The sequence below is a fragment of the Idiotropiscis lumnitzeri genome, chromosome 14, assembly GCF_059441095.1.
Source record: "Idiotropiscis lumnitzeri isolate Australia: NSW breed Sydney's pygmy pipehorse chromosome 14, RoL_Ilum_1.0, whole genome shotgun sequence".
Classification (NCBI taxonomy): Eukaryota; Metazoa; Chordata; class Actinopteri; order Syngnathiformes; family Syngnathidae; genus Idiotropiscis; species Idiotropiscis lumnitzeri.
In genome coordinates this window covers 16329293-16356244 of record NC_142404.1, presented here as the reverse complement: position 1 = coordinate 16356244, position 26952 = coordinate 16329293, and the positions used below count along the sequence as shown (strand labels likewise).

The 26952-nt window shown below is 40.5% G+C and overlaps 2 protein-coding genes across 7 annotated transcripts; both read left to right on the top strand.

The window, feature by feature from the left end:
- Positions 1-219: 219 nt before the first annotated feature.
- On the top strand, positions 220-15282 carry ifih1 (interferon induced with helicase C domain 1). The gene is made up of 17 exons (XM_088315832.1): positions 220-711; positions 1446-1617; positions 2127-2228; positions 2366-2440; positions 3976-4202; positions 4967-5177; positions 6694-6911; positions 7601-7702; positions 7782-7905; positions 7988-8029; positions 11526-11699; positions 11855-12111; positions 12189-12338; positions 13480-13641; positions 13736-13923; positions 14104-14197; positions 14559-15282. The coding sequence occupies exons 1-17, from the start codon at positions 274-276 to the stop codon at positions 14736-14738; spliced, it is 2916 nt and encodes a 971-aa protein (XP_088171958.1). The 5' UTR covers positions 220-273; the 3' UTR covers positions 14739-15282.
- On the top strand, positions 14703-26812 carry fap (fibroblast activation protein, alpha). Of its 6 annotated transcripts, XM_088315823.1 has the most exons (26): positions 14703-14753; positions 16264-16353; positions 16459-16543; positions 17499-17588; positions 17672-17766; positions 17851-17925; positions 18360-18412; positions 19281-19353; positions 19425-19545; positions 20371-20525; positions 20672-20772; positions 20843-20975; positions 21056-21094; positions 21168-21266; positions 21981-22051; positions 22131-22184; positions 22449-22573; positions 22690-22746; positions 23653-23751; positions 23829-23898; positions 23971-24165; positions 24223-24277; positions 24365-24464; positions 25376-25434; positions 26147-26222; positions 26356-26693. In XM_088315823.1, the coding sequence occupies exons 2-26, from the start codon at positions 16351-16353 to the stop codon at positions 26547-26549; spliced, it is 2277 nt and encodes a 758-aa protein (XP_088171949.1). In that variant the 5' UTR covers positions 14703-14753; positions 16264-16350; the 3' UTR covers positions 26550-26693. The 6 variants fall into 6 exon arrangements, with proteins under 6 accessions (XP_088171949.1, XP_088171947.1, XP_088171950.1 ...); XM_088315821.1 differs by lacking the exons at positions 14703-14753; positions 16264-16353 and having other exon boundaries at positions 16360-16543; positions 26150-26222; positions 26356-26429; positions 26584-26812; XM_088315824.1 differs by lacking the exons at positions 14703-14753; positions 16264-16353 and having other exon boundaries at positions 16360-16543; positions 26150-26222; positions 26356-26459; positions 26584-26812.
- Positions 26813-26952: the final 140 nt, after the last annotated feature.

The window sequence follows — 26952 nt, the reverse complement described above, 5'->3', positions numbered from 1 at the left end:
ACAGCAAAACTACTTTATTTTATTTTTTTACTCAAGTATATACAGTAAAAGTAATGCGCATTCAGTGAGTACTTTAATCCACCACTGTAAAAGAGACGACTCGTTTTAACGAGTTCCTGCAAATTGTCCACTGTCAAATGCTGCCATCTATCGGTTGAATCAAGTACTGGTGGCAGAATAATGGCAAAACGAAAGTGACACATTTTACTTTCGTTTTGCCAAAAAGGAAACACTTGGAGTGGTTCTCTTGTTGACACTAGGAGGATTCGAACCATGGCGCCGATCGAGGAAGACACGTTTAACGAGAATCTTATCGAAAGCTTTCTGCCGAGACTCCGAACTTACGTCGCGGTGGAGCCCGTTCTGGACCATCTTCATTTACTCGAACCCGAGCAGAAGGAACGGGTTCGACAACGGGCCCTCGACGACGGCAACTCGGCGGCGGTGGGCGTCCTGGTCGATGCCGTCCTCCGCAAGCCGCACCCGGACGGCTGGTTCCAGGCCTTCGTGGACGCCCTGTCCAACGCGGACTGCTGTCAGGCGGCCGACTACATGCGAGGAAAGCTGCCCGACGCCGACTTGGAGGCTGAGAACGACAACTGCATGCGAATGATCGATATCCTGGTGCCAAGTTTGGTGGGCATGAACACTACAGAGGTTTGCATGCACTGTTTTGCGCGCAACCTCATCACCAAGGATGACCAAGACAAAGTGAGTAGACGTTTGGACTACTTTTTGTTTTTGCTTTTTGAGCTGTCAAACACTAGTGGGTGACAACTTAAAAACTGTCCGAATACAGTCGTGACCACAAGATGGCAGACAAAAAACGCTTATTTTTGTCATTGGACAAAGGACTGACACTTCAACACAACGAATCTAACTTCACGTACGACTGGATTATATATATTAATTGTACACAAATACTAAATACAAACAATGTCATATTATAGCAATAGGACATACTACTAAAATAAAAATAATAACGAGAGAGAGAGAGAGAGAGAGAAAGAGAGAGAGAAAGAGAGAGAGAGAGAGAGAGAGAGGGAGAGAGAGAGAGAGAAAGAGAGAGAGAGAGAGAGAGGGAGAGAGTGAGAGAGAGCGGTTGCCAGCCAATCACAGGGCACATGTAGGTGAACAATCATTCACAACCTGCCATGCATGTTTTTGGAATGTGGGAGGAAACCCACGCAGGCAAGGGGAGAACATGTTAACTCTACAAAGGAAGGCCGGAGCCAGAATTGAACCCACGACCGCTGCTCAGTGAGCCAATCATTTTTACTCGACCATAGTTTTAGTACTTCGTATTTGTTCCTAACAGTTTGTATTAAAGAAAAAGCATGTTTGTTTTGTAATTGCGAATCTATTGTAAGGTAAAACACTTCATTTGCGATTTTAAACGGTCACTTTGTTCTCATGGGCCATCTTGCTTGCTGTTCTTACTTCAGATCCTTCACTTAGCAAACATTCAAGGACCCAGAGAGGCGGCTCGTGAACTTCTGAAAAGAATCGTGAGGTGTTCCCTGGGCTGGTACTCTGTTTTTATCCAAATTCTCCTTGACACTGAACACAAGGACTTGTACAAACTGATGGGAGGCTCCTCTGACTGCGATACCACAGGTAGCCACTAGGAGTGCACGCGCATCACCCAAATTTGTACAGTAAAATGTGGGGACTCGAGACCGAGCACTGGCGCGGTCAGAGAAAAAGTGATAGATGTCTTAAATTGTGGCATAACAGACAATATTAATAGTTGAAACTACTATGAACTACGTAAAAATCCTAAACCATCTTAATATCATTTCAAACTCTTAATCTTAAAAATAATTGGAATATACAGGAGATATTTTTTTTTATGCACTGGAAAGAACATGCACATGCGGCAAAGAATTCCATAACCTCCACTAACAACCCAGACTAAACGTAGCTCCTCCCCTGACATAAAAATACATTACTGGCTAATTTCAGATTAGTCAGGAATTTGGCGCCATCTTGTGGCACATCAAGCATTACAGCAAGATCCCAAAAATATGAAAATTGCTCTTTTTCATCAAGTGGAGAATCCACAGGAAAAAAAATAAATCTGAAACATTCCAAAACATTTGAATGAAACTTTTATCTTGTTGCAGTCTTCCATAACAAAGATGAGACTACAAGAAGTGACCCAGTGAAGAAAAGTCTAGAAAGTTCTCCACGTTTGGATCAGAAGGACACTGAGGATGACACCATAGGTAGCCCTCGTTTAACCGCCCGTCCGTTGATAAATCCGATCGTAGTATAATGAGTCTGAAATTTCAAAATGTATTGGATGACATCATTTCTCCAGCAGCTCACAGCGTCCTCACTCGCGTCTATGTCATCTTCTCAGATCTGTACCAGGGTGAACTCTCACATGACGACGCCACGCAAACGTTCAGCGGCACTTCAGAGCCGTTACCACCAGGTGGGAACAATTCGCTCTCACTCGCTCGACGGCTTGCGTTCAAAAACGATACCTCGTGTTTATGTTTGCTGACAACGGAGCGCCCAAAAATGAAGGCAAAATCGAAGCAGTTAAATTGTAAATTGGATTGGTGAGCAGTGAGTGAATTTTTCGTGGATTTGCTCGTCTCAGTGGTCCTCACCAAATAATACGTTTCATGTGTGATGAAGCGCACGGAGGTTAAAGAAGGCAGAGCAGAGCCAGTGCGTCAAATGAAAACATATGTTGGCTCCGTATCGGCACATCACTGCCCATTGGAAGATTCTTTTTCCGTATCGCCGCCAATTTCACAGCTTCACCACTTTTTAACCAATCACTCTTCTTTAGTTTTATCATCTAGTCACAAAAAGATAATAAAAAAATATATTTGGCTTTCACAATGAACCGAAAAGGCATTTTAACCTTTTTCGGTGAACTTAATTGAACTTTTCTGTGTACTGCAAATGTCCAGCTGTTTAATATTTTTGCACAACTTGCTCTTCTTGGAGCTGAATGCAAAAATTCACAACAGTTGTTTGAAGACATTTCCAAGTTCAATTTGACTCAAATTGAAAAACTCTTCTTTATTAGAGCTTTAGTAACGCTTTCAAAATCGGAAAATAATCGGATGATATATTTTTTTTTTTTGCCAATTTCTTTGGGGGGAGGCGGGAGCGGATATACATTTACATACTACAATATAAGACGAAAGTCATTTGTGGTGTAAATGACATTCAAATAACCTGCCTAAAACAGCACGAGCGTGGGAATGCCGAGACAGACGATCATTTTGGTGAGAGCAAACCTGAGCGGGAGGCTGAACTCATAACTGGGGGGCATTTCGAGCGAATGAGAACAAAATAGCACAAAGAGAAGAGAGGGATGCGTCATGCATGCTTCCTTTGTGGCGTTCGTTTTCCCCCCTTCTACTTTGTAAATGAATTAGAACCATCTGAGATCAAGCGAGCTCTCGACATGGCAACTTTAGAAAAGTGTGATGAAATCATAAAGTCCCGACTATGCCGGGAAAATGGAGGTGTCTGATAATCACATGCAGATGTTAAGCCTCGCAGAAAAACGCGGTGCCTCAAATTCCCTGGAACATTTTTTGGGTACTTGTATTGACTCGGATTTCATTGACTATGCTACTTATTATTTGGAATTGTGGACGCCTTTGAATTTGTGCTCAGGCAACATCTGTTCCACACATTCTGACATGCTTTGCTTCACACCAAAGTAAGCGTCGAAAAACCAAGTGCCCCTTTTATATTTGACCTAAATGGACTTCACAGTTGCGTACGGCTTTGTATCAGTGGACACGCCCACTGCGTTCACGATTTTAAACATTCACTTGATATGCTGAACCAATTTCTGATGCCATTTCAATATATGCTCTTTTCAATATCAACACCGAGGCATCAATCAGATTAAAAAATATATATTTATATATAGTATGCTTTTCCTGAGCATTATTATGTGCTTTGCTGACCAAATGATTAAATCTGTCTGCATTACAGAACCGCGTGACCCGGGCGCAGCTGCTGGAGGCCCAGATAAAGTTGATATTGTCCTTCGAGACTATCAGATGGACGTGGCTAAACCCGCCTTGGAGGGGAAAAACATCATCATATGCCTCCCGACCGGAAGTGGTAAAACCCGGGTAGCGGTTTATATTACCCGTGAGCATTTGGACCGCAGGAAGGCAGAAGGGAAAAGAGGCAAAGTGGTCATCCTGGTGAACATGGTAGGAAAATAAAATTAATTGAACTATAGAACAATTCACTAGATTCCATTTACATCTTGACAACATTATATCATTGACCCCCCCCCCCCACGCCAAATTCTACTCCTAGCCAAAGAAAACATTCCTTCATTCAGTGTGCACATGTGGGTCAGTTGACCACAAATTACATGCCGTAAGGTTTCCCTGCACGCTTTTCCTGTCTGGCATGTGTGGGAACGGTTGTGCTTTGGAAAAAATGAATCGAGAAAATCCCTATTTGCTCCGTTTCAGATTAGTGGCTTTCCAGCTCTGAAACCACCTCAAGAATTGTGTTTGTATGCAATTGCACTTCCTTTCTTCCCAACTAAAAGAAAATGTCTGAAAGTCTTTAAGTTGTCCAATGTATTTTACATCGGCTTCCCCAAAAATAGCAACACTATTTCAAATGTCTTAATTTTGGGTTAAAGATTCTCAATGAATGTTGCATAAAATGTTGTGAGTTTGTTCTTTTAGTTAAAAAAAAATATATATAATATATATATATATATATATATATATATATATATATATATATAATTTACGTTTTATTTTTTATATATATTTTTTTATATATATATATTTTTACATTATATATATAAATATATATATATATATATATATATATATTTAATATAAAAATATATCTGTATTTTTTCATACACATTTTTAAACACATTTTTTCAAGTTAAAAAAAAAACGTATGCATGCATTTAGTGACAAATTGCTACTTGGTTGTCATTCCACAGGTGCCTCTTGTTGAGCAGCATTATGCCACAGAGTTCAATCCATTTCTGTCGCACGCTTATAAAGTGGAAAGAGTCAGTGGAAAATCCATGCTCAAAATCTCTTTCACTGAGATTGTGGAGAAAAACGACATCATCATTTGCACAGCCCAGATTCTGGAAAATTACTTGGAGAGGTCGGTCAAAGGAGAAGACGAGGGAGTGCATCTAAGTGGTATGATTTGAAATATTCTTCTGAGCGGGTGCAAGGAATTCCACAACTTTAATCCCAAAGGAGATTGAGTTTTTAACTGACACTGGGATGTCCGTAGTAGTGTGAGCCAGTCCGCTGTATTAGGAAAATAATCTCGAAATTCAATGTACGCCACTGTTAATAGCTGTTCAACACAACAATCACAGAAACTCTTTACTTTTGAACAACTCTGAGGAAAAAAAAATATATATACCTTACAACCAAGTGTTGGGGAAGCTGCTTAGAAAATTATTCCGATAAGATCTATTCGACTGTACATGAAATGTATCTTAATTACACTGATGATACCAACCAGAAAAGCGTAGCAAGCTATAAAATGGCAAAAGTAGCTCAACTCCATCGACTACTTTAATTGGGTGAAGCCTCTAACTGGTCCATAAATGAACACCTAATTCTAAAATCTCATGATATGTAAATCTTGCTTCCAAGGCTGTTGGATTAATGCAGTGACATGAGCGCAACTCACCAGTGTGTACTAAACAAATGATGTATTACCATTGCACGTGTGGTTCATTGTTCTGCTCTAATAAATTTGGCTCATTTCAAGAGAGAAAATTAATTTTCTAAATAGATCACGACAATTAGGCTTCATGGAGAATTTGTGAGTCATGTAGGCGCCGCGCCTGGATTTTTAAAATGCTATTTGATGCTAAGCAGAGCAGCGCTAATGTTGTGGTTGTTGTCAAAATTTCGGCTTCGTCCTGCTATGACCACGCGAACGATTAATGTAGCTGACCAATAATGAAGGTACCACTTTCACTTGATCAGAGCAAAGTTCATGAAATAAATAATAAATGCACTAAATTCCGTAAAACCATTTAAGTGCAAAATAGTGATATATTTAGGTCATCGGAAGCCACCCAGAGGACACAAAGCCTCTCCCATGACAAAACCTGACAGGAACTTGTCAGTCTTCCGCCTTTTGTTGGCACTCGACAGTCCGAGGTGGAATAGCCACCTAAGTGGAACATATGCTGCTTGGCGAAACGCCTGAAAGCGTGTGCTTTTTATTCCTTTATTTATTTTCAATCCTTCATTTTTCCACTTCCCACGCCTGTTCAAGCCATCAGTGTGTGGCTGAGGAAATTCACATGAGAACATCTATCACATACAAAACATCAAACCGGCGCACTTTGTTTCCTCCGGGACGGGGGACACGTTTACATGACAATGCCGACTTGTCGACATTTTAAATATAGTTTGAGAAAGAGAAGGAGACGTGACAGTTGTCACATTTAAGCACCCGCTGTTAAATTAACGCCAAAATATTATATATTTTACACACCAAACTGGACGTTCACTGTTCAAAACATTGGAATGTCTCCCAATGTATTATTTGTTACGGATTGAGCAAGTGCATTCAGTAGAAGAGTCAACCTCCACCAAGGCCAAAATCCTGTTCCCGGTCTCTGACTTTAAAAGCAGCTTTGTCATTTCTGAATGCATTTGTTTCTATGTCTTTATCTTGTATTCCCAGATATAACCCTGATTATAATAGACGAGTGCCATCACACTAAAAAGGGTGAGGTCTACAACCGAGTGATGATGCGTTACCTGAAGCAGAAGAACAGGAACAGGATGTTGAAGAAGGAGCAGAAGGAGATGGTGCCGCTGCCTCAGATCCTGGGGATGACGGCCTCACTGGGTGTCGGTGACGCCACAAAACTCAAGACAGCGGAGAAACACATTTTGCAGGTAAGGACCAAAAAAAAAAAAAACATTTAAGTGACATTTTATCGAAAAAAAGTTTCTGTTCATTTGTTTCAAATTTTAACAAGGTGTACAAAAAAATGTTTCCCCCTTTACTTTCTCTTGAAAATGGACATACCACAGAGAAGTGTTGTTAAAAACTGTGACAAATCTGGGCGATTAAAAAAAAGAACATACCGTATTTTCCAGACTATAAGGCACACCTGCATATAAGCCGCAGCAACTTAAAAAAAAAAAAAAAACAGCAACAATATACAAGCCGCACCAGGCTATAATCCAAACAACCAATAACAAAAAAAAATAACACTTGTCGAGTTGATCTTTACATTCTGGAGATATGCAGATTTTTTTTTTAGGATCCTCCCAAAAGCATAACCACATTTTGTATAACAGCAGTTCAACCTTTATTTTTCCAAGTTTTGTACGATTTGTATTTTTCTCAAAAACTGGTTGAATTGCAAACTTTGAACGTCAGGCGCATTTGACTTGAGATGTGCTACGGTGCTCGTCCGTCGAAATTTCTCCCGCAATGTGTTTCTAATGTTCCACCTTTTCACATGCGCAACCATCAAATGTCTCCTGACATACCAGTCAAAACTGAAAACACCTTTTTGGCTCGTGCTGGCGCATCGCATAACATGAATCAAAATGATTTACGCGCCATTCTTTTGCAGATTTGTGCCAACTTGGATGCCTCCCAAATCTGGACTGCGAATCTTGGGAATTACAGAAATGAACCCGACAAAAAAATTGTTCTTGTTAAAAACAAAGCAAAGGTTCGTCCAGCAAAAATCATTTTCGGTAACGTTTTGATTTGAGCCTCATGTTTGCGCCATGTCACGAAACATTTGACAGGACCCGTTTGGGGATTTAATCAAGAACATCATGAACAATATTCAAATTCACGCCAAGGTGACCCCCACCTGTGAGCTTGGCTCTCAAACTTATGAACAGCGGGTGGTCCAGTACGAGCAACAAGGTGAGCAACTCTCCATCTTTTTGTTTTTTTTCTCTCTTTTCTTCGTTTTTGCTCACCGGTTAACGCCGTGATTCTCTTTTAGCCGCCAGAGACGAAGATCAGGATGTGCGGGTTTGCATGGAGCAACTTAGTCCTCGTTTTAGCAATTCCTTTAAAACATTTGAAGTTCTCATTATGCGATCCTCAGCCGAGCTGCCGTTTTATCTTGCCGTTCTTTATCGTCCACCTGGCTCTTACTCCGGCTTTTTAGATGAATTTTCTGAATTCGTAGCTGATTTAGTAACTCATGCGGATAATATACTTATCATGGGCGACTTCAACATTCATATGAATCTCCCGTCGGAACCACTTACGGTAGCGTTTCGGACAATCATTGATATGTTTGGTTTCACGCAAATAATAAATGAAGCAACGCATATAAATGGCAATACGCTAGATTTGGTATTAACCCGAGGCTTAGCATCTTCAAAAATAATTGTATTACCATATACCAGTGCTATATCTGACCATTACTTTATCAAATTTGAAGTCTTGGCTCACTGTCATCGTTCTGACCATAATCAAAATTATAGCAGCCGTAACATTAGCTCCTCAACCATCGTTGCGCTCTCTGAGCTACTCCCTTTAGCAACTGCTTCGTTTCCTAATTATATTGGTACGATTGATGATCTCACAAACAACTTTAATGTCGCTTTGTTAAATGCGCTTGACTCCGTCGCGCCTTTAAAAACTAAAACTCGTCCAAAGAGGCTTACTCCGTGGTTTACAGAGGAAACGCGCGTACTGAAACGATCTTGTAGGAAGCTTGAGCGCAAATGGCGTGCGACCAAACTTGAGGTCTTCCGTCAGGCATGGTGCGATAGTTTACTAATATACAAAGAAGCGCTTAATTTAGCCAAAACTAATTATTATTCTAGATTAATTGTCTTACATAAAAACAATCCTAAATATTTATTTGATACCGTAGCAATGCTAACGCAACAGCGACCAACCTCGGATAGCTCTTCCTATTCAGCTCACGATTTTATGCAATTTTTTACTCAGAAGATAGAATGTATTCGTGATGAGATTAAAGACACTGTTCTTAAAATTCCGTCGAATTCCGCGATAAATTGTGTTAATAGGGACATTAGGGCTGATAACTGTCCGATAACCTTATGTCAATTTAAAAAAATATCTCTTGAGAGCCTAACAAAATTGGTTAGTGCGGCAAAACCGACAACTTGTGTGCTCGATCCGCTTCCTGGCAAACTAATTAAAGAACTGTTTACGACCCTAGGACCGTCTGTTTTAAATATAATTAATCTATCACTTACCACGGGTGTAGTACCAGCAGCTTTTAGGACCGCCGTTATCCGACCGTTACTTAAGCAACCAAACCTTGACCCAGAGAGTCTCATCAACTATAGGCCGGTTTCAAATCTTCCGTTTATTGCAAAAATTCTTGAAAAAGTCGTAGCGCAACAACTTAATGAATATATGACTGTTAATAATCAATTTGAACCTTTCCAATCGGGTTTTAGAGCCGACCACTCTACTGAGACGGCCCTTGCTAAAGTTACTAATGATCTTCTCATAGCTATGGACGCCGACACCTCATCAATATTACTCTTACTCGATCTTAGTGCCGCTTTTGATACCGTTGATCATAACATATTATTAAAACGCCTTGAAACGTGTGTTGGCATTTCAGGTTCAGCGCTTTCTTGGTTTAATTCGTATCTGTCGGAGAGGACGCACCGTGTAATTCATGGCAATACGACTTCGGATCTTTGTAAGATCATATGTGGAGTTCCGCAGGGATCGGTACTTGGACCTCTATTGTTTAGCATCTATATGCTACCGCTTGGTGATATTATACGGAAATATAACATTAGTTTTCACTGTTACGCTGATGATACGCAATTATACATGCCGTTGGATATAACGAATCCCCGCGACTGCTATAAATTAGAGGCGTGCCTTGCCGAAATTAAACAATGGATGTCTTTCAATTTTTTGCGTCTTAACTCAGATAAAACCGAGATGCTCATCATTGGACCAGCGCGTCATCGGTACCTTTTCAAAGACACCACTCTGAATATCGATAAATGTAATATTATCCAAAAGGATTCAACAAAAAATCTCGGTGTTATATTTGACGCAACTATGTCTTTTCAAATGCACATTAAAAATATTACTCGAACTGCGTTTTTTCATCTGCGTAACATTGCTAAAATTCGCCCAATTCTATCAACGTGTGACGCGGAAATCTTAATCCATGCGTTTGTTACATCTCGCCTCGACTATTGTAACGCTTTGCTCTCGGGTCTCCCCATGTCGAGTATTAAAAGTCTGCAGTTAGTTCAAAATGCAGCAGCTAGACTCTTAACTAAGACGAGAAAGTTTGATCATATTACCCCGATATTAGCCAATTTGCATTGGCTTCCGGTCCACTTGAGATGTGATTTTAAAGTTCTGCTACTTACTTTTAAAATATTGCACGGCTTAGCACCTTCTTATCTCGTTGACCTCGTGGTACCATATGTTCCGTCCCGAAACCTTCGCTCACAAAATGCTGGTCTTTTAGTGATCCCGCGAGCCAAAAAGAAGTCCGCAGGTTCTAGAGCGTTCTCTATTCGGGCACCAATGCTTTGGAATGCACTTCCCTCAGATATTAGAGGCGCCACCTCAGTAGAAATGTTCAAAACACTATTAAAGACGCATTTATACTCTTGTGCATTTAGCTGAAATATTTGTTGGCCTGTTTACTGCCGCTTTTTTTTCTTTTGTTTTCTTTTCTGCCCCCTTTTCCCCCGGCTGGGGGATTAGGTGACGGTGACCCACTAGGAAGTTTAAGGCATTGACCAACTGGGCATGCACCTGTTCCAGTGATGTCGTCTTCCTGCAGCGCGACATTTGATCAATTTATTTATATACTTTAGCATCTAATTTAATTATTTGTTGGCCTGTTTACTGCCGCTTCTTCTCTTTTCTGCCCCCTCCTTCCCCTGCTTGGGAATTAGGTGATGGGGACATGCTTTGAAGATTACGGCACTGACGAACCGGGAAGGGACCTGCTCTGCCGAAGTCGTCTTCATGCAGCGCCTTTTCTGATTTCCTTATATTTCAGCACTTCATTGAACTACTTGTTGGCCTGTTTGCTATTTCTGTTCTTTCTTTTCTGTTCCCAATTCCCCGAATTAGGTGATGGCGATTCACTTGGAAGTGGCTGTACTGAATTTACACCAACTGACCGGTACAAGATCGAAGGCTCATCTTCGGATATGCTGCCATGGATATTACGGCCCTGGATGAGGACCCACTCCACTGAAGTCATCTTCCTGCAGCACTTCATTCAATTGACTCTTATATTATCTCATCTATTATTGCATAGCATCATTGTATGTGCCAAATGTTGCCCAGTTGGCATCCATTGCAGCCTGGTCATCCTGGAAGGGGGATTCCCCCATCTGTGGTCCCTTCTCAAGGTTTCTCACTTTTCCCCTAATGAGGTTTTGTGAGTTTTTCCTTGCCCTCCTGGGGGTTAAGATCGGGGATGTCGATTGTGGCTATGTAAAGCCCTTTGAGACTGTCTGTGATTAAGGGCTATACAAATAAAATTGACTTGACTTGACTTGACCTTCGACGATACAACGACGCCTTGATTGTCAGCGACACCATTCGCATGCGTGACGCCTTCAGTTTCCTGGAAAAGAAACAAAAGGAAGATTTGAAGAATAAATCCAGCCCTGACGAGGACCACGTCATAAACATTACCGCGACGGAGCGAGTCCTCTTCAAGTTATTCCAAGGTATCCGAATGTTGCTGCGGTTCAATAACGAGTGACAAGCAGACGGAATTAAAAAAAAAAATATATATATATATATATATAAGCCTTATACGGACGTGAGCGTCATGTCCACGGTGAGTGTTCGTAAAACTGAGCATCAACTGTGTTTCTTACAGACAGCAAGGAGGAACTCGAGATGCTTTCGAAGAACCAATCTTGTGAAAATGACAGCTTGTCAAAACTCCAATCCAATGTTCTGTACCAGTTCACCACCAAGGAGGCGGCCAGAGGAATCATTTTCGCCAAAATGCGACAAAGCGTCGTCGCTCTCAGTCACTGGATTCAGGAGAACCCCAAGTTTGCCGACGTCGGCGTCAAGGCGTCGTACGTCATCGGCGGCGGGGACCAGAGTGTCGTCAAACCGATGACACATGTGAGAATGCAAAGCCGCCGTTCCCAACGGGAGCACCGTGATAATCTTATCCATTCGTTCGTCTTTGTGTGAACCAGACAGAGCAGAAGGACGTGTTGAACAAATTCCGCAGCGGCGCCGTCAACTTACTGATCGCCACCTCGGTGGCACAGGAAGGTTTGGACATACCGGAGTGCAACTTTGTCATCTGCTACGGCCTTGTGACTAATGAGATTGCTATGATACAGGTTTGTGATGTTATCGCACACTTATCTGAAACTGCTCTAAAAAGTAGGGGAGGATGTACAGGAAGTATTCTCTAGTACGGAATCATACTTGCATTGTCCGATCTTTCCGTATAACAGAATTTCCTTATGTGGGAAACGACCACGGTAAATGTCCCGTATGAACGTGCAAATATATTCACAAAACTCACTCACTCTCTAATTTTACCTCCCCTCCCTCACCACACAAGACGGCATTGCTCAGCTGACGTCGTGCAATTTTTGAAGCCAGCCGCGGGATGCTTCGAAGTCGTCTATGGCCATAGATGGCGCTATTGAGTTAGCCTTCTCTCTAATTAGCGGTCCAGTTAGCGGGTGGTTTTTATCGCGACAGTTGAAGCTTTCCAGGACATGTTCATTTACGCCGATGTACGTCGTCCGTCAAGCCTCTGAGCAGGTAAAGAATCGTACTGAGCCACAATCGATTCCTTGTTGTTGTTTTTTTTACTTCACTTAATCTGATGCATTTCACTCTCTTCTATGGTCATTTCCGTTCTTCTTCGTTTGGATGCCATGATCGACAAACGTTAATGTAAATGAATGAATTTGAAATCTCGCCGTTTTGGATCCGATCATGGCGGAGCGGTCAAAGTTTTTTGCGCGACTGCTGGCTTCGTGATGGCTTCCGGGTTCCGGATATCGGAATTTGCGTTGTGAGGAATCGATCGTTAATGTAATATAGTAGTTGGAAATTTAATGCATGCGTTTTTTTTTTTCCGGGTGAGGGATTTTCCGTTTGACATCGGCCCGTCGGTGGGAATACTTACCGACCAAATGGCTGGGGGATTCCCCAGGGATCAATCCTGGGACACCTATTATTTTCTCTGTACATGCTTCCAATAGGCCAAATAATAATAACAGTAGGCCAAAAAAAAAGGTGAATAACCATTTTGGGGCAAAATCAACTAAATGAATGATTCGAATACCGGCTCAGTGAGCAAGATTAAAGAATAGAGTGGGCCATAATTTGTTTCATGTGAGATAGTCCACATCTTATGGATGATGACTTTTATGACGAGGGAGCACAATAATATGTCATCAGTCACTACACAGTGAGGACGCACCAATGTTTGTTGCCCGACGGCACTTTTATTACCTTCTGCAGGCTCGAGGCAGAGCTCGAGCTAAGGACAGCACTTACATCGTGATTGAGGTGAAAGGCTCTGGGGTGACTGAGAAGGAAAGTGTCAATGAGTACCGTGTGAACTTAATGACCAAAGCCATTGCCAGAATCCGAGAATTAGATCCTGCTGAATATAACAAGAAGGTACGTCCACTCTAAACTGGTTGGCTGACATCACAATGAGATGGTTTTCGGAATGTGCATTTTTTATTTTTTTTTTTTTGTTCCTTCGCCTTAGATCGAAGAATTTCAACTTCAGGCTATTATTGAGGACAAGCTGAGAATGACAAATAAAAAAGCCACAAAGAATGAGCTTCCGTCAGAGGTGAAGTTAAGTTGCCGACATTGCAGCAACTTTGTCTGCGCTTGTGACGACATCCACATCATTGAAGACATGCACCACGTCAACGTTTCATCGCAATTTAGGTAGAAATTCTTGGGACATTAAATCTTAACTTGAACTGGCGACAAAGTGAAACTCTTACTCTTTTCCATCACTTTTGTGGAAAAAGCCCCCCCAAAAAATAAGAAGTTTAGAAATAGTTTTTTGGGGGGGATTTAAATGTTTTACTGTACTTTCTCACTTTCAATCCAATTTCCTCACAGAGAACTTTTCATTCAGAAAGAAAACACTTCACTTCGGGAACGACTTCTTGACTACGAAACGAATGGCTCCATAGCATGCAAGAACTGTGGACAGGTCAAATATATTTCACACACACACACACACACACACACACACATCTTTAGAAATATGTTTTCAGTTCAGCAAGCAGACTTGGGGGGGGGGGAACCCAACATGTTTTATTTTTTACCCAATTAAACACTGAACCTTGATGGCCTTTTTGTTGAATTTCTGTTTCAAGCACCAAAAAGAATCTAATTATGCAATGCGACGCATTTAGAAACCGCAGTTCCAACTTTTTTAAGCGAAAGCTTCTGGAAAATACTCTAAACAAGCTAACAGACAGAACAAATAAATTCTGAATCCCGTCTCGTGTTGTCAGTATTGGTCATATCACCTCTTCAGAATTATGCTCACGTCCATCCTTGTGTTGCAGAAATGGGGCACGATGATGATGTACCGAGGAATCGAGTGGCCCTGCCTACATGTGAAGAGCTTTGTTGTGACAATCAGAGAAAAGAAGTACAGCAATTACACCAAGTGGGGGGAGATCCCCACCAAGTTCCAGGCCTTTGATTATATCGAGCACGCCAACCGGATTCTGGATTCTGTATGAATTCCAACGACGACGGTGAGGACTGACGTGAATTGCAACAGTTTGCACATTTTTTTTAGTCATGACACAATACATGAAATAAATTGCACAATGGGAATCTCGGGCCGTAATCAAGTAAGTTTGAGAAGGCCGCTCGGCTGGTGAGAATACAGTAAAAACCCTTTCATCGCAGGTTTTGTTAGTTTGTTCTCACGCTTGTTTATTATGGGTGTAATTACACTCTTGACGCTTTCAGCACAGCCTAGCCTTTGTGAAATGATCATTAAATATCATCTGCTGTAATTATTTTTAAAATTATATAAAGCGATGACCGCCCTCACTGGGCTTGCAGGTGGGTCAATTTGAACAGTAGTTTTAAGTACTTTTAAGGAGAAGAGCAGAAAGCAGCAAGCTTTTTAACAAAAGTGAGCCCTGAAGATTTTATCATTTATAATAGTTGTAACATTTGGTTGACAATTGACTTGATTCCTTGATCCTCAGTTTTTGGTAAACTCTTATGTGCCTAAAGCAAAATGGAACTAAAACAAATAAAATGTTAAAACAACTGGTGTGGGGAATGTGTTCATTTATTCTATTCATTTATCACTTTTTACAATATAAATCAAAGCAGTGGTTAAAATGTGAAAATAAATTGATCTCTCCCTCACACTTTCTGGCTATTGAGCTATCTATCTTGCTACCTGGCTACAGCATCAAGCTAACCTTTTTATGGGGCAGTGATGATGGTGCCCAATAAGGTCTGCCTAGCAACAGCTGAACATTATGATTTGTTGAATTAGGTTTTTTTTTTTTTTTTTGGTTTGTTGTTTTTCTGAGTTCAAACAGTTTAACCCTCTGGTGGAATCATTATGAATGCTTAAGTCAAGATTCACTTATTGAGGCATGAAATAAAACATGTTCCATGTTCAATTTTTTTTCCCCCTTCAGGAAATTACAAATATGTCTTTTACACATTTCCAAATCCCCATTTGTTGTGAAAAATGCTTATTGGAGCTCTCCAGTCATTTAATTTATAAGCAGCCAATTATTCGCTGCCCGAGCTCCCTCCCGCGAATACCGGGGGTAGACTATCTTAAAATATGGATTTGCTTTTCAATAGTATAATTACCTTTTTTGAGCGCTTTGTAGTGATGTTTTTGCCCAAATAAAGGGCTACTAACACTTTTAGCGTTCTATGCGTTTATAATTGGGCGCAGAATGACACGTGCCTGCCTGTAGAAAGTGACGTGTCGACAGTGACAAAGCCTCAATGTTGCAGATACAGCTACGTATGTGACTCGACAAAGATCGAAACGTCTGACGATCTTTAAAAAGAAAATCGCACATCCTCGCGCGCGCGCGCGTGTTAGCGCGTCCTTGTTGCAGAAAGGCAAGCGCCTGATTCAGGGACGCCGCTCAGGAATGCGACGAGAAGTGAGAAAGAAGTCTGCTTTAACGACACGCACGCGGGACGGAGCTCACTTTTCTTGTTGTTTGGGGACCCCCTACCCCCTTTGTGCATTTGTTCAACTTTGAAACAAAATAGGGTTGGAGGAGCGAGAGTGTTAACTAGGCGGTCAAGTTTGGAGCACGGAGGAGCCTTGAAGAGGCTCGCGTCGACTTTATCGGCTTCATGGTCAGTACGAGCGCATCACTTGCAAACTAAACTTTGATGTACTTTGATGTGTGTGTGTGTGTGAGGGGGGGTGTAAAGTGCAGTTATGTTGTGACCCCTCCACAGGGCTGCATGAGCCAACTTGTGTGGGCGCTGCTGGGGGCGGCTGCCTTCATCACGCTAGTAACCGTGACGGCGGTTTTTTTAAGCAGTAAGTGCATTTGGAATTTATTGTTTATGTTGAATGGGATGGTCGCAATGGAACTTGTTGTTTTTTTTTAATTATTATTATTGTGCGTCATCCGCATGCACCGCAGGTGTGACTTGAATCCTTTGAATTTGGTTGCTTAGTGACACGCACTCAAAACGGTTAGAGTCCCAGAGTGCTTGCTTCGTGCTTGCTTCGTGCTTTTAGTGCCACTGCAGGTTGAAAATTACTGTCAAATTGAACAAAAGAAATACCCAAAGCACTTTGTTCGCTTAATGCTAACATATATGAAATACGGGTGCAAACCACTCGCACCTGTATCACAATAACTAAATGGTCCAGCAACAAATAATGATTATAAAACAAAATTAAAATGTATAATTTTCTTTCTTCTATGCAAAGAAGAGTAATATTACTCGGAATGTTGCATCTGAGTGTCAAATCACTTGTTTATGAGTCCTCAAACCATGGAATCTCCTCTTTCTAATTGAATATTTACATTGAGTAATGTAAAACTAAGATTGCAGGTCTGTTTAGCAATTTCTTTGCCATAATTTTATTGTCACTTTTTAAAAATCAAAAACATAAATCAGATGTTTTCTATGCATGCATTATATTGCCCCCTAGTGGCCAAGGCTTTCACACCAGAAGGTGATTACTTGATGACCCTTGCACACAGATTCCTTTGCGATGTTTTTGTTGGCAATATTTTTAAAAATGTATCATTTTTTATTTTTTATTTTTTTTTGGGGGGGGGGGGGGTGACCCACATTATTTTTCAAAGAATTCTTATCTCAGCACAGCCTTGGCGCAGTGGTTCTTAATTAGCATCTCAATTATTTTCCATTATGCCCTCACTAGGAAGAAAACATTTTCGCGCAGTCGTAGTCAAACAGCACACCATGACAAGACAACCATTACGATTTTTTTCTCTCTTTCTCCCTCATTTTCGTAACAGAATCACAAGGTCCCAAAAATCCTTATACCCTCGACGACTATTTCAATGACACAATTCGGTGGAGATCGTACAATCTGTACTGGATATCAGGTATGGCGATTATTTCCAAGCCAGCCTCTTTATACCTAGTGTGTCAGAACAGAATCCTCACATGTGTTATTTTACACCTGCAGATAATGAGTACCTACACAAAGCAAGAGATGGGAACGTCTACCTCTACAATGTGGAAACAAAAACGGAGTCACTGTTCTTGAGCAATTCAACCTTTGTATTCTAATCATTTCAACAAACATTTTGAACATCTGACGTTCCTGCAATCGGATGGATTTTTGATATTGCTTGTTTATTACAGGAAGCAGTGAGAGCCACAGACTACCTGTTGTCGGGGGATCGCAAATATGCTGCGTTAGAAAGTAATTACACAAAGGTGAGCAATACGGCTCGTGACTAATACGATTTAGATCAGGGATGGGCAACATCCGGGAATGCTTTTTCAGAACTGGGGTGGGATTGTCACATAAGACCGCATACTTCCTTGCCAGATTTAGGAAAAAAAAAAAAACAACACATTTTCAAGGCAACAAATTTGCACTAAATTTTAAGTTGAGCAATTGAATAAAATATTTTGCGCATATAATAATAATAAATATTATTAAATATTAATATACATATGTTTATCTTTTGGACATTTTAACGAGTCTAAGAAAAGCAACTTCAATAAGAATACAAGTTGTGCTTTTTTACAGTGTAGAAAAAAAACAAAACATCTCCTGTATTATGATGATATTGTGTCATGAAGTGTGTGTCTCTGTGAACACCGTCATCGTCTGAGAATGTGTTTTTGTGTTCGCTATCCACCAGCAATGGAGACACTCGTACACAGCCTCTTACTCATTTTATAGCTTGGACACTCGGTGAGTAGCCAGCTTTTATTATGTTAAGACAAAAAAAAATGCTCTTCTTGCTCTATTATATTGAAGCATAACGCAAAGGTTTGCGATATTGGCCTTACGGGTGAAATCAGCATGAACCAAAAAAAATGCACTCTAACGAGTACGACGCTCTGAATTTCGTGGAGGACATTTTAGTCTAAAAAGACTTATTTGATGAGTAATCAAATTCAAATGTTTTTTTTTTTTATTTAAAATAGTCAACGTCAAATTTAACGATGAATATTTTACGCTCAGATTTTTCTTTACTGGGACCAAATATAATCTTTTTTTTTTTTTTTCTTCATGAGTAAAAATAAGCAGAAAATATATTATTCTATTAATTATTTACACTGTAAAAAAAAATTGGGTGAAGTAAAAATTTCAAAAGCAACAAACTTGGATCAAATGTTAATTGGGAATTTCAACAAAATCTTTTAAATTGTGCTATTATGAAAATTATCCCCCAACTTAAAGACCACACGTTTTTGTTGTGATAAACATTGTTGCCATCAATGTCAGTATTTTCTATTTTAAAGGCCCAAAATTGAAAAAAAAAGTTTTATGAAGCATAACATTTCAGAGCTAAATTTATCACACATTTTTTTTCAATATATTCTGCAGCCCTACTTTAATTTTGACACTGAGTTGACCTTCACTCAACTTTTACATACGCATTGCCAGCTGTTCGCCGTTTGTATTTGTTCTCTTGACCCGTCAATGTGCATGGTGAAAGTTCACCCCAAAGCCTCATCTCAATAACTTTTTGCGAGGAGTTCAAATCCAGCGATAGTCTTTTGTGATTTACTTTTCTCCTTTTTGTTATTCTGGTCATCCTGGGTTTTGCCTGCAGTGAGTTTGTCAAAAGTGTGGGAGTTCCGCCCGTGGTGCAGTACTTAATTTGGGCGCCATCCGGAAACAAAATGGTGAGTTTCCACTCCGACCGCACGACTTTGCACGCTTGTGCTGATAACGACGTGTGCATGTTGTCATGCAGGCTTACGTGTACGATTACAACATCTACGTAAAAGCTACCGTCACTGCGAATCCTAAGCAAGTGACCACTAATGGGAAGAAGAACGAGATCCTGAATGGAGTGCCTGATTGGGTGTATGAGGGTGAGGAACATTTCAGCGCTTCCGTTTTGTGCGCGTGCGTGTCGTGTTGAAAGGTTTTCAATATTTGACGACGTACAGGCTGTTACCAAGATGTCGACGAAATCTCTGTTCGGCATTTCAAATTTGGAAATCTGAATACAATGAAAAACCCTCCACAAAAAAGTTTAGATACTTAATACTAGTCTTATCGCTTAGGCATTCCTTGGACCCAGAATTCCACGAGGCGCCAAATCACTACATTTATCTCCATGAAATTCCTTAACTCACTCTAATATAATTCCTTGCACAAGATGGTTCCAAAGCACTACTTTTGTCCTCATAAAGTTTCTCAACTAACTCCAACACAGTTCGTTTGTAACAAGATGCCAAATGATAGCGCCAAAGCACTCCTTTTGTCCTCATAAAGTTTCTCAACTAACTCCAACACAGTTCGTTTGTAACAAGATGCCAAATGATAGCGCCAAAGCACTCCTTTTGTCCTGATAAAGTTTCTCAATTAACTCCAACACAGTTCGTTTATAACAAGATGCCAAAAGATGGCGCCAAAGCACTGCTTATCATTTAGACAGAGGTTTTGCCTGTGTTGATTGCACAAGATGGCACCAAAGCACTACTTTTAAATTGACTCCGTAATATTTAGATTGTGTTTTATTAAATGTTCATTGTCAGTGCCCTATTTGTCTCTACAAATCTGATTTTGGGTTGCATTTTTATTGGACTCTGTCAAAACTAACATTTTAAATTAACTTGAAATGAAACAGAATCCCCCGTAATAACAAACGGCGCTATTTAAATTTGCGGTGGTCTTTGTGTGTCTAATTCTAGAGGAGGTGTTTGCATCAAACGGAGCCTTGTGGTGGTCTCCATCTGGCAAATACTTGGCCTACGTCGAGTTTGATGACACCCGCGTTAAGAAAGTGGAGTTTTCCTACTACGGAGTGACGCAATACCCTCAGACCATGTCTATTCCATACCCAAAGGTGCGATTGCAAGCATTCCAATGACGACTTTTCGAGATCCAACTTGGCATTTGACAGCCGCTGAAATAAAAAAAACACGCATGGATAACTTTTTGCTTTGGATTTTTTTTTTGGTACAGAATATTCTCATCATTCATTTGTTGCAGGCCGGCTCAACTCTGACGAAGGTCAAACTGTTGGTGGTCAATACAACCGATCCGTCCAAGTTAGCAAACGTGATCCAGCCCCCCGCTTCCCTTAAATCTTGGTCTGTATTATCGTACCTCGCAAGCGGCAGCCGGCTTGGCGTGTTTAATTTCTTGCCGCTTTGTGTTTAGGGATCACATTTTGAGTTCGGTCACCTGGGTCACAGACACTCGTATCGCAGTGCAGTGGGTCACCAGGAAGCAGAATTACGCGCTGGTGCAGGTTTATGACTTAGAAGGAGGCAAATGGAAAGAAAATGAGCAGGTCGCTTTGATTTTCTCTTCACCCGTGACGTGATTTGAACTTGATTACGTGCTGATTACATTGGTCTCCATTCTGTGTAGAAATTCGAGCAAATGAGCAGTACAGGCTGGGTCGGCCATGTAAGTTTTACACAAAGCATAACTAATTATGGTGCAAATTAAGAAAAAACTTTTGTTTTTTTTTCCCTTGCAGTATGGGCCGTTACCTCTTTTCTTTGCTGAAGATGAAATAAGTTTCTACAAAGTTCTCAGTGACAATAATGGCTACAAACATATTCATCTCATTCAAAAAGTAAGCAGCATCTGGTTTTCCTTGGATTTTGAGAGTTACACTATGGATCGCAAAAAATGTGGGAAATCATAAAACGGTAGTTAATGGTTTGGGATAGCAGTCAAATGTCTGCACAAAGCCTTCAGGCTTCTGCAAGTTTGAAGAAAATAATGTCAGGAAAAGTCTACTAGAGCAGCAGATTTTTTTGGGTGACTGGTTGTGGCACTTTAAATATTGTTAGGTCCGTGTTGAATCCCATTTAACCGTAGTTTCAATCAGGGTTATAGTTTGGAATTTTTCCTTCTTTTTTTTTTAATTCAAGATATTTAATTGGAGCAAGTTCTTATTTGTTCGAAAGTTCTTCATTTTAGTTGTTTTGATTAGTTTTATTTCTTTATTTTTAATGTGGAGTATTTGTTGAGCAAAACAGAAGGTCATTTAGCATTCGATGACAAAGTAAACTACAACTCTCCAACAATTTGACCTTCCTTCTTTAGCTACGGATGTACGGTAATACCCGGAAAATAAATCATGGCACATATTTTTGTTTGTTAGCTAGACGTCTACAATGCGGTTTAGAGATAATTAGGCACAATTCTTTGAAACAAATCCTTATCATTTTTATGCAATGGCCAAAATGTCTCCATTTTCTACAAATGACACCGCATTATTTTTTTTGTCGAATATTCTCGAGATAACCGGATGTATACTGACTTGAGTCGTCATCTTTTGAAGGGCAAGGCAACAGCGATTACGTCGGGCAAGTGGGAAGTCATTTACATATCCAAGCTGACCCTAAATGCCATGTGAGTGGGAGTTGTATTCAGTCACCTGTGGAAGGTAAAAAAATAAAAATTGTGGTTTGACTAAGCTTCCACCCCACAGATACTTTGTCGGTTATGAGGATGCAGAGACGCCTGGAAAGAGACATGTTTACAAGTAAGCAATTTTTTTTAGGTCTATTTTTTTTCCAATTAAATAATAAACTGGAACCTTATCCAGGATTGTTTAACCTGGTCTGATTTTTATTTTTTTTGGTACAGTGCATACAATTGTTCAATTTTCCTTCAGTCGGGTTGACATTTTTCTAGTCGACCGTATTCAATCTGGGCACATTGAACACACCAGCTTGTTAAAAAAAAAAAAGTTGACGCAAGTTCCATTCCCCACCTGAGTAGTTGCGTGTTGCTTGCCGCGCATCAGGGTGTCGATCGACGTGGTGCCTTCCCGTCGTCAGTGCCTCACCTGCAGTGGCGAGAAGAGCGCGTGTCAGTACAACTCAGCTTACTTCAGCACTGACGCCTCGTATTACCGCATGGAATGTTACGGTCAGTCGCGCACGTTTTGACGCCTGCAATCACCTGTGCTCAAATGCTGTGGTCTGTGAATGATAGTGTGGATTTATGACACTTTTTTCCACCCCCCCACTGTTTATATGGATCAGGTCCGGGTTTTCCTCGCTACACGCTCGTTGACAATCGACGCCCAGGTGCAAATGCCAGTAAGTATCGGCGCAAACACGCACACGTCTAGCAGACACGAGTTGATTGTCAGATCAGCCATCACAAATGGGCCGATTCATTTTTTGTTTCCACTCTTTCGAGTTCCACATGACAAATTTGTGAACGTTCGTGAAACACACAAAGTGAATGGAACCAAAAGTCTATAAGAAAGTGATCCTATTTTTTATTTTTTACAAGCCCCCACCAGCATAACAAATTGAATTAAGACCCCTGCATAATACTCCCCTTCAATTTGGGATTTTTTTGAAAGGGCAGCAAAAAATTACATGTTACTCACGGGATATTACAAGACAGAAGATGAACACTACTATCATCATCACCACGGGGGAAATTCAAATATGCAACAAAAATTGAATACAGCCCTGCTTTTCAATAAAGAATTTTAAAAAAAATACAGTCGGCCTGCGTAAAATAAAAATCTGTCTTACTGTAATTTTAAAAAATATATAATGATATTGAAAAATGCTGATAATCCACAATCCCCTTAGACACCAAAAATATTTTTACATATTTGAAAAAAAATGTCAAATATGAGAAAAGGTGAACCTGCAGGTGCTGAATCGAGTCCACTTTAGATAGCGTCAGAAACGACTGATTTAAAAAAAACTCATTTTAATTAACAATGAACGATTCATTGAATGAACCAAATGCAATTTGGTGGAACATTAAACACAAAACGAGAAAAAAAATGCATGACAAAATGACAATAGAACGATAATATTTGAACACGAGTAAGTCAGCGTGCAGGTTAAATGAGTCGTGCCATCCTGCCTGCAAATAAAAAAAACAAATTTCATTCTTCTCTTTCTGCTTCAATTGCTCAAAATGTTGGCTTGAATGGACACATTTCAATTGCCAAACAACTTTTGTTGTGTTTTTTGTAGTGATCAGCACTCTTGAAGACAACAAAGAAATTGAGAACATTCTCAAGCACTTCAAAATGCCAAAAATGAAGTACGGCACCATCAGTATTGCGGGATTTGGTAAGACGAGCGCCCATTTAGTCATCAAATTAAGTCATCGAAAGGTCGGACATTTTTTTAGTTCTTTTTTTCAACAGATCTCAGGTATCAGATGATGTTACCACCTAATTTTGTATCATCCAGGCAGTACCCCCTTCTTCTTGACGTGTAAGTGACCCGACTCGAACGCAACTCTGTGGAAAGATCCATTTTGACCAACGCGGTGGGTCTGTCTTGCAGGTACGGCGGCCCGTGTAGTCAGAGGGTGAACTATCGTTTCCAGCTGAACTGGGGCACCTTCCTGGCCAGCACTTACGGGATCATCGTCGCCAAATTTGACGGAAGAGGGAGCGGTTACCAAGGCGACAAGATCATGCACTCCATCTACCGCCGTCTCGGAACGATCGAGGTGGAGGATCAGATCACGGCGGTCAGGTAAGAAGTGCGTCTTACAAATGTACAGTTCACCACCCACCGCTTATTTTTTTTTAGGAATTTTGCCGACATGCGTTTTGTTGACAAAGACCGCATCGCCATTTGGGGATGGGTAAGTTGAACACTGGCTGGAATCGCAATTTTATTTAATTTCTTTTTCATTAATTTTTGGGCAAATTCCTCCCTCAATCATTTGCAGTCCTACGGCGGTTATGTTACGGCGATGGCCATAGGCGCTGGAACTGGTCTATTCAAGTGTGGAATTGCAGTTGCTCCAGTTGCCAATTGGCAAATGTATGGTGGGTATGCGAAGATACGCTACATATGGTGTGTGTGCGTATATTAAAAAAAATAATAATAATTAAAAAGATTTTTTTAATTATATATATATATATATATATATATATATATATATATATATATATATATATATATATATATATATATGTAATGTAATAAAATCTATAATATTTCTATTTATGAAAATATTTAAATCTCCTCACCACTATGTGACCATTCTAAACTCCAGAGATACATTTTTTTTTTTCTTCCCTAAAGAAACTTAAAATGTGAATTGTGCCAGTTGAGCTGAACTGCTGTTGGACATCTGCTGACTGGTGCAGGGTGCCAGCTTCTGTCTGCCACTTTGTGCTTGGCACAGGGCTGAGTTTCCATTTGAGAACGCGTACGTGTGCAAGGAAAAACCTGTTTGGGTACCGTGTAGTATTTGGACCATTCATCTACAACTGGATGGACTTAAATTTGGGAGTTCATGACTTGAGTGATCTTAATTGATCAATTAGGGATTGGGTTTCGTCCATTTAGTTCTTACCTATTGATTTCCTTCTAATCATGTCTAAAAATAAGTTAGCCCTGGGAGGACTAAAACTGAATTCAATTAAAACGGGAGTTTGGTGACAGGCGTGAGGAGAGGCAGAGCTACCACTTTAAAGGGGAGGTCAACCAAAAACATGACATTCTGATTATACACATTCGAACGTTTCAACTCATAGAACATACTAAAAAAAAATTGGGGATTTGACTTCCCCATTAAATGAATCAATGCAACGAAAATGAAGCAGGACAGGTTGCTAAATGCGATCAGATAATATATTTGTCTTTGAATGTGATGAAGCAGTATGTGGCTCATTCTCCAAGAGGAAACATTTGTTCTATCTTGAATAATTAACAATGAGCGTTTTGCCTGCAGATGCTGTGTACACCGAACGCTACATGGGCACACCTCAAGACAATAAAATTGGTTATGAGGTAAACGATTACAAATAGAATTGTATTGTAGTCAGGTGGTTGTACTTGTTCTGACCAACCAATCAGAGGATGGTTGTGGGCCAGCTAAGTTGTGATGTTGAGGCACATTTGAAATCTGATTACCATATCTCCGGACTATGAGACGCACCCGCATATAAGCCGCAGCAACTTTTTGGGGGGGAAGAAATGACATACCAGCCGCACCAGGCTATAAGCCGCAGTTTTCTATGTTGAAAAAAAATGAGTTTACTGCATGTACATAAACAGATTCTTAAAAAAGTGCCTTTTAACACAGCAACAACTTTGCTAATTAAAACAGAACAGACCCAAGAGAAAGAAAAATTATATTTAGCGTATTTTCTGAACTATAGAGCGCCCCTTCTGGTGAAAAAAAAAATCCACAGAAAAGCCGCACTGGTGTATTAAACGCATGGTTCAAAATCTAGGGAAAAAGTAGTGGCTTATAGTCCGGAAAATATGGTAGTTTAAAAAAAAAAAGTCTGACTGCTAATGCAGAAGTTAGATAGGCCAGCTCTAGTGATTCAGAAGCTCCTGAGCAGATTAGACTGACATGGCAACACATGGAAGCTGAAATCTGATTGGACGATCACATGTAGTGGAAGCAGTGCAGCAAAGAGAAAGCCTAAGTATAAATATAGTCAGATTTCCATCTGTGTTGGTTAAAACTGGCCTTAATCTTTCCGTATTTTAGCAGAATTCCTCAGTTCTAGCCCGAGCTAAGATGTTCAAGGGTACGCAATTTCTGCTTATCCAGGGCACCGCTGACGGTGAGTTGATCTGATGTTGTTTTCGTGTTGGCCGGCCGGGGGACAATGCGCTCTGCACAAATGGACTCTTGTTTGACGGGACGGAAAATGGCCGAGCAAATAAATAACATGAGGACGCGTGTGTTTCCCGTAGACAACGTCCACTTCCAGCATGCAGCGCAGCTCAACACGGCTCTGGTGGACGAGCAGGTTAACTTCGAGGCCATGGTAAATATTGGCTCGTTGGGAAGTGGGGAGGTATTATTGACTCGGATGGTGTTTGATTTCATGAATGAATGGAAATGGATGGAAAGAGCTCAAACGTCCTTCTGTGGTGATTGGAAATGATGTTTCCTCATTTCTCCTGGTTTTGTTCTTTCAGTGGTACACGGACAGGGATCATTCTCTCACAGGCGCCAGCCGGCACGTGTACACCCACATGAGTAACTTCCTAGAGAAATGTCTTATTGACAAAGAAATGTGAGAAAAACACATTTATCTGGAACAGTTGACTTGTGTACATTTTACAGACTTGTGTGTGAGGATTTTTTGGGGTGATGAAAATGACATTCATGTTTTACATTGTTTTTAAATAAATGAAGTTTCGGATACCCAAAGTGACTCTGAGTTGTTGAAACCAAAATTTGATCATCACAAAGTCCTGATATCAAACCGACTGAAGATGAGTGATTTAAAGGCAATGATGCCAAATACTAATGAAATTATTCTGAAAATTAAAAAAAAAAAAGTC

Bases quoted from the DNA above. Each gene is read 5' to 3' on its own strand.
- ifih1 (XM_088315832.1), top strand. From the start codon at position 274: ATGGCGCCGATCGAGGAAGACACGTTTAACGAGAATCTTATCGAAAGC. The intron at 4,203-4,966 runs GTAGGAAAATAA...GTCATTCCACAG, and splicing joins TGGTCATCCTGGTGAACATG to GTGCCTCTTGTTGAGCAGCA. The intron at 14,198-14,558 runs GTCAAATATATT...CTTGTGTTGCAG, and splicing joins CATGCAAGAACTGTGGACAG to AAATGGGGCACGATGATGAT.
- fap (XM_088315824.1), top strand. From the start codon at position 16,390: ATGTACTTTGATGTGTGTGTGTGTGTGAGGGGGGGTGTAAAGTGCAGT. The intron at 17,767-17,850 runs GTATTCTAATCA...TGTTTATTACAG, and splicing joins TCTTGAGCAATTCAACCTTT to GAAGCAGTGAGAGCCACAGA. The intron at 19,354-19,424 runs GTGAGTTTCCAC...GTTGTCATGCAG, and splicing joins CGCCATCCGGAAACAAAATG to GCTTACGTGTACGATTACAA.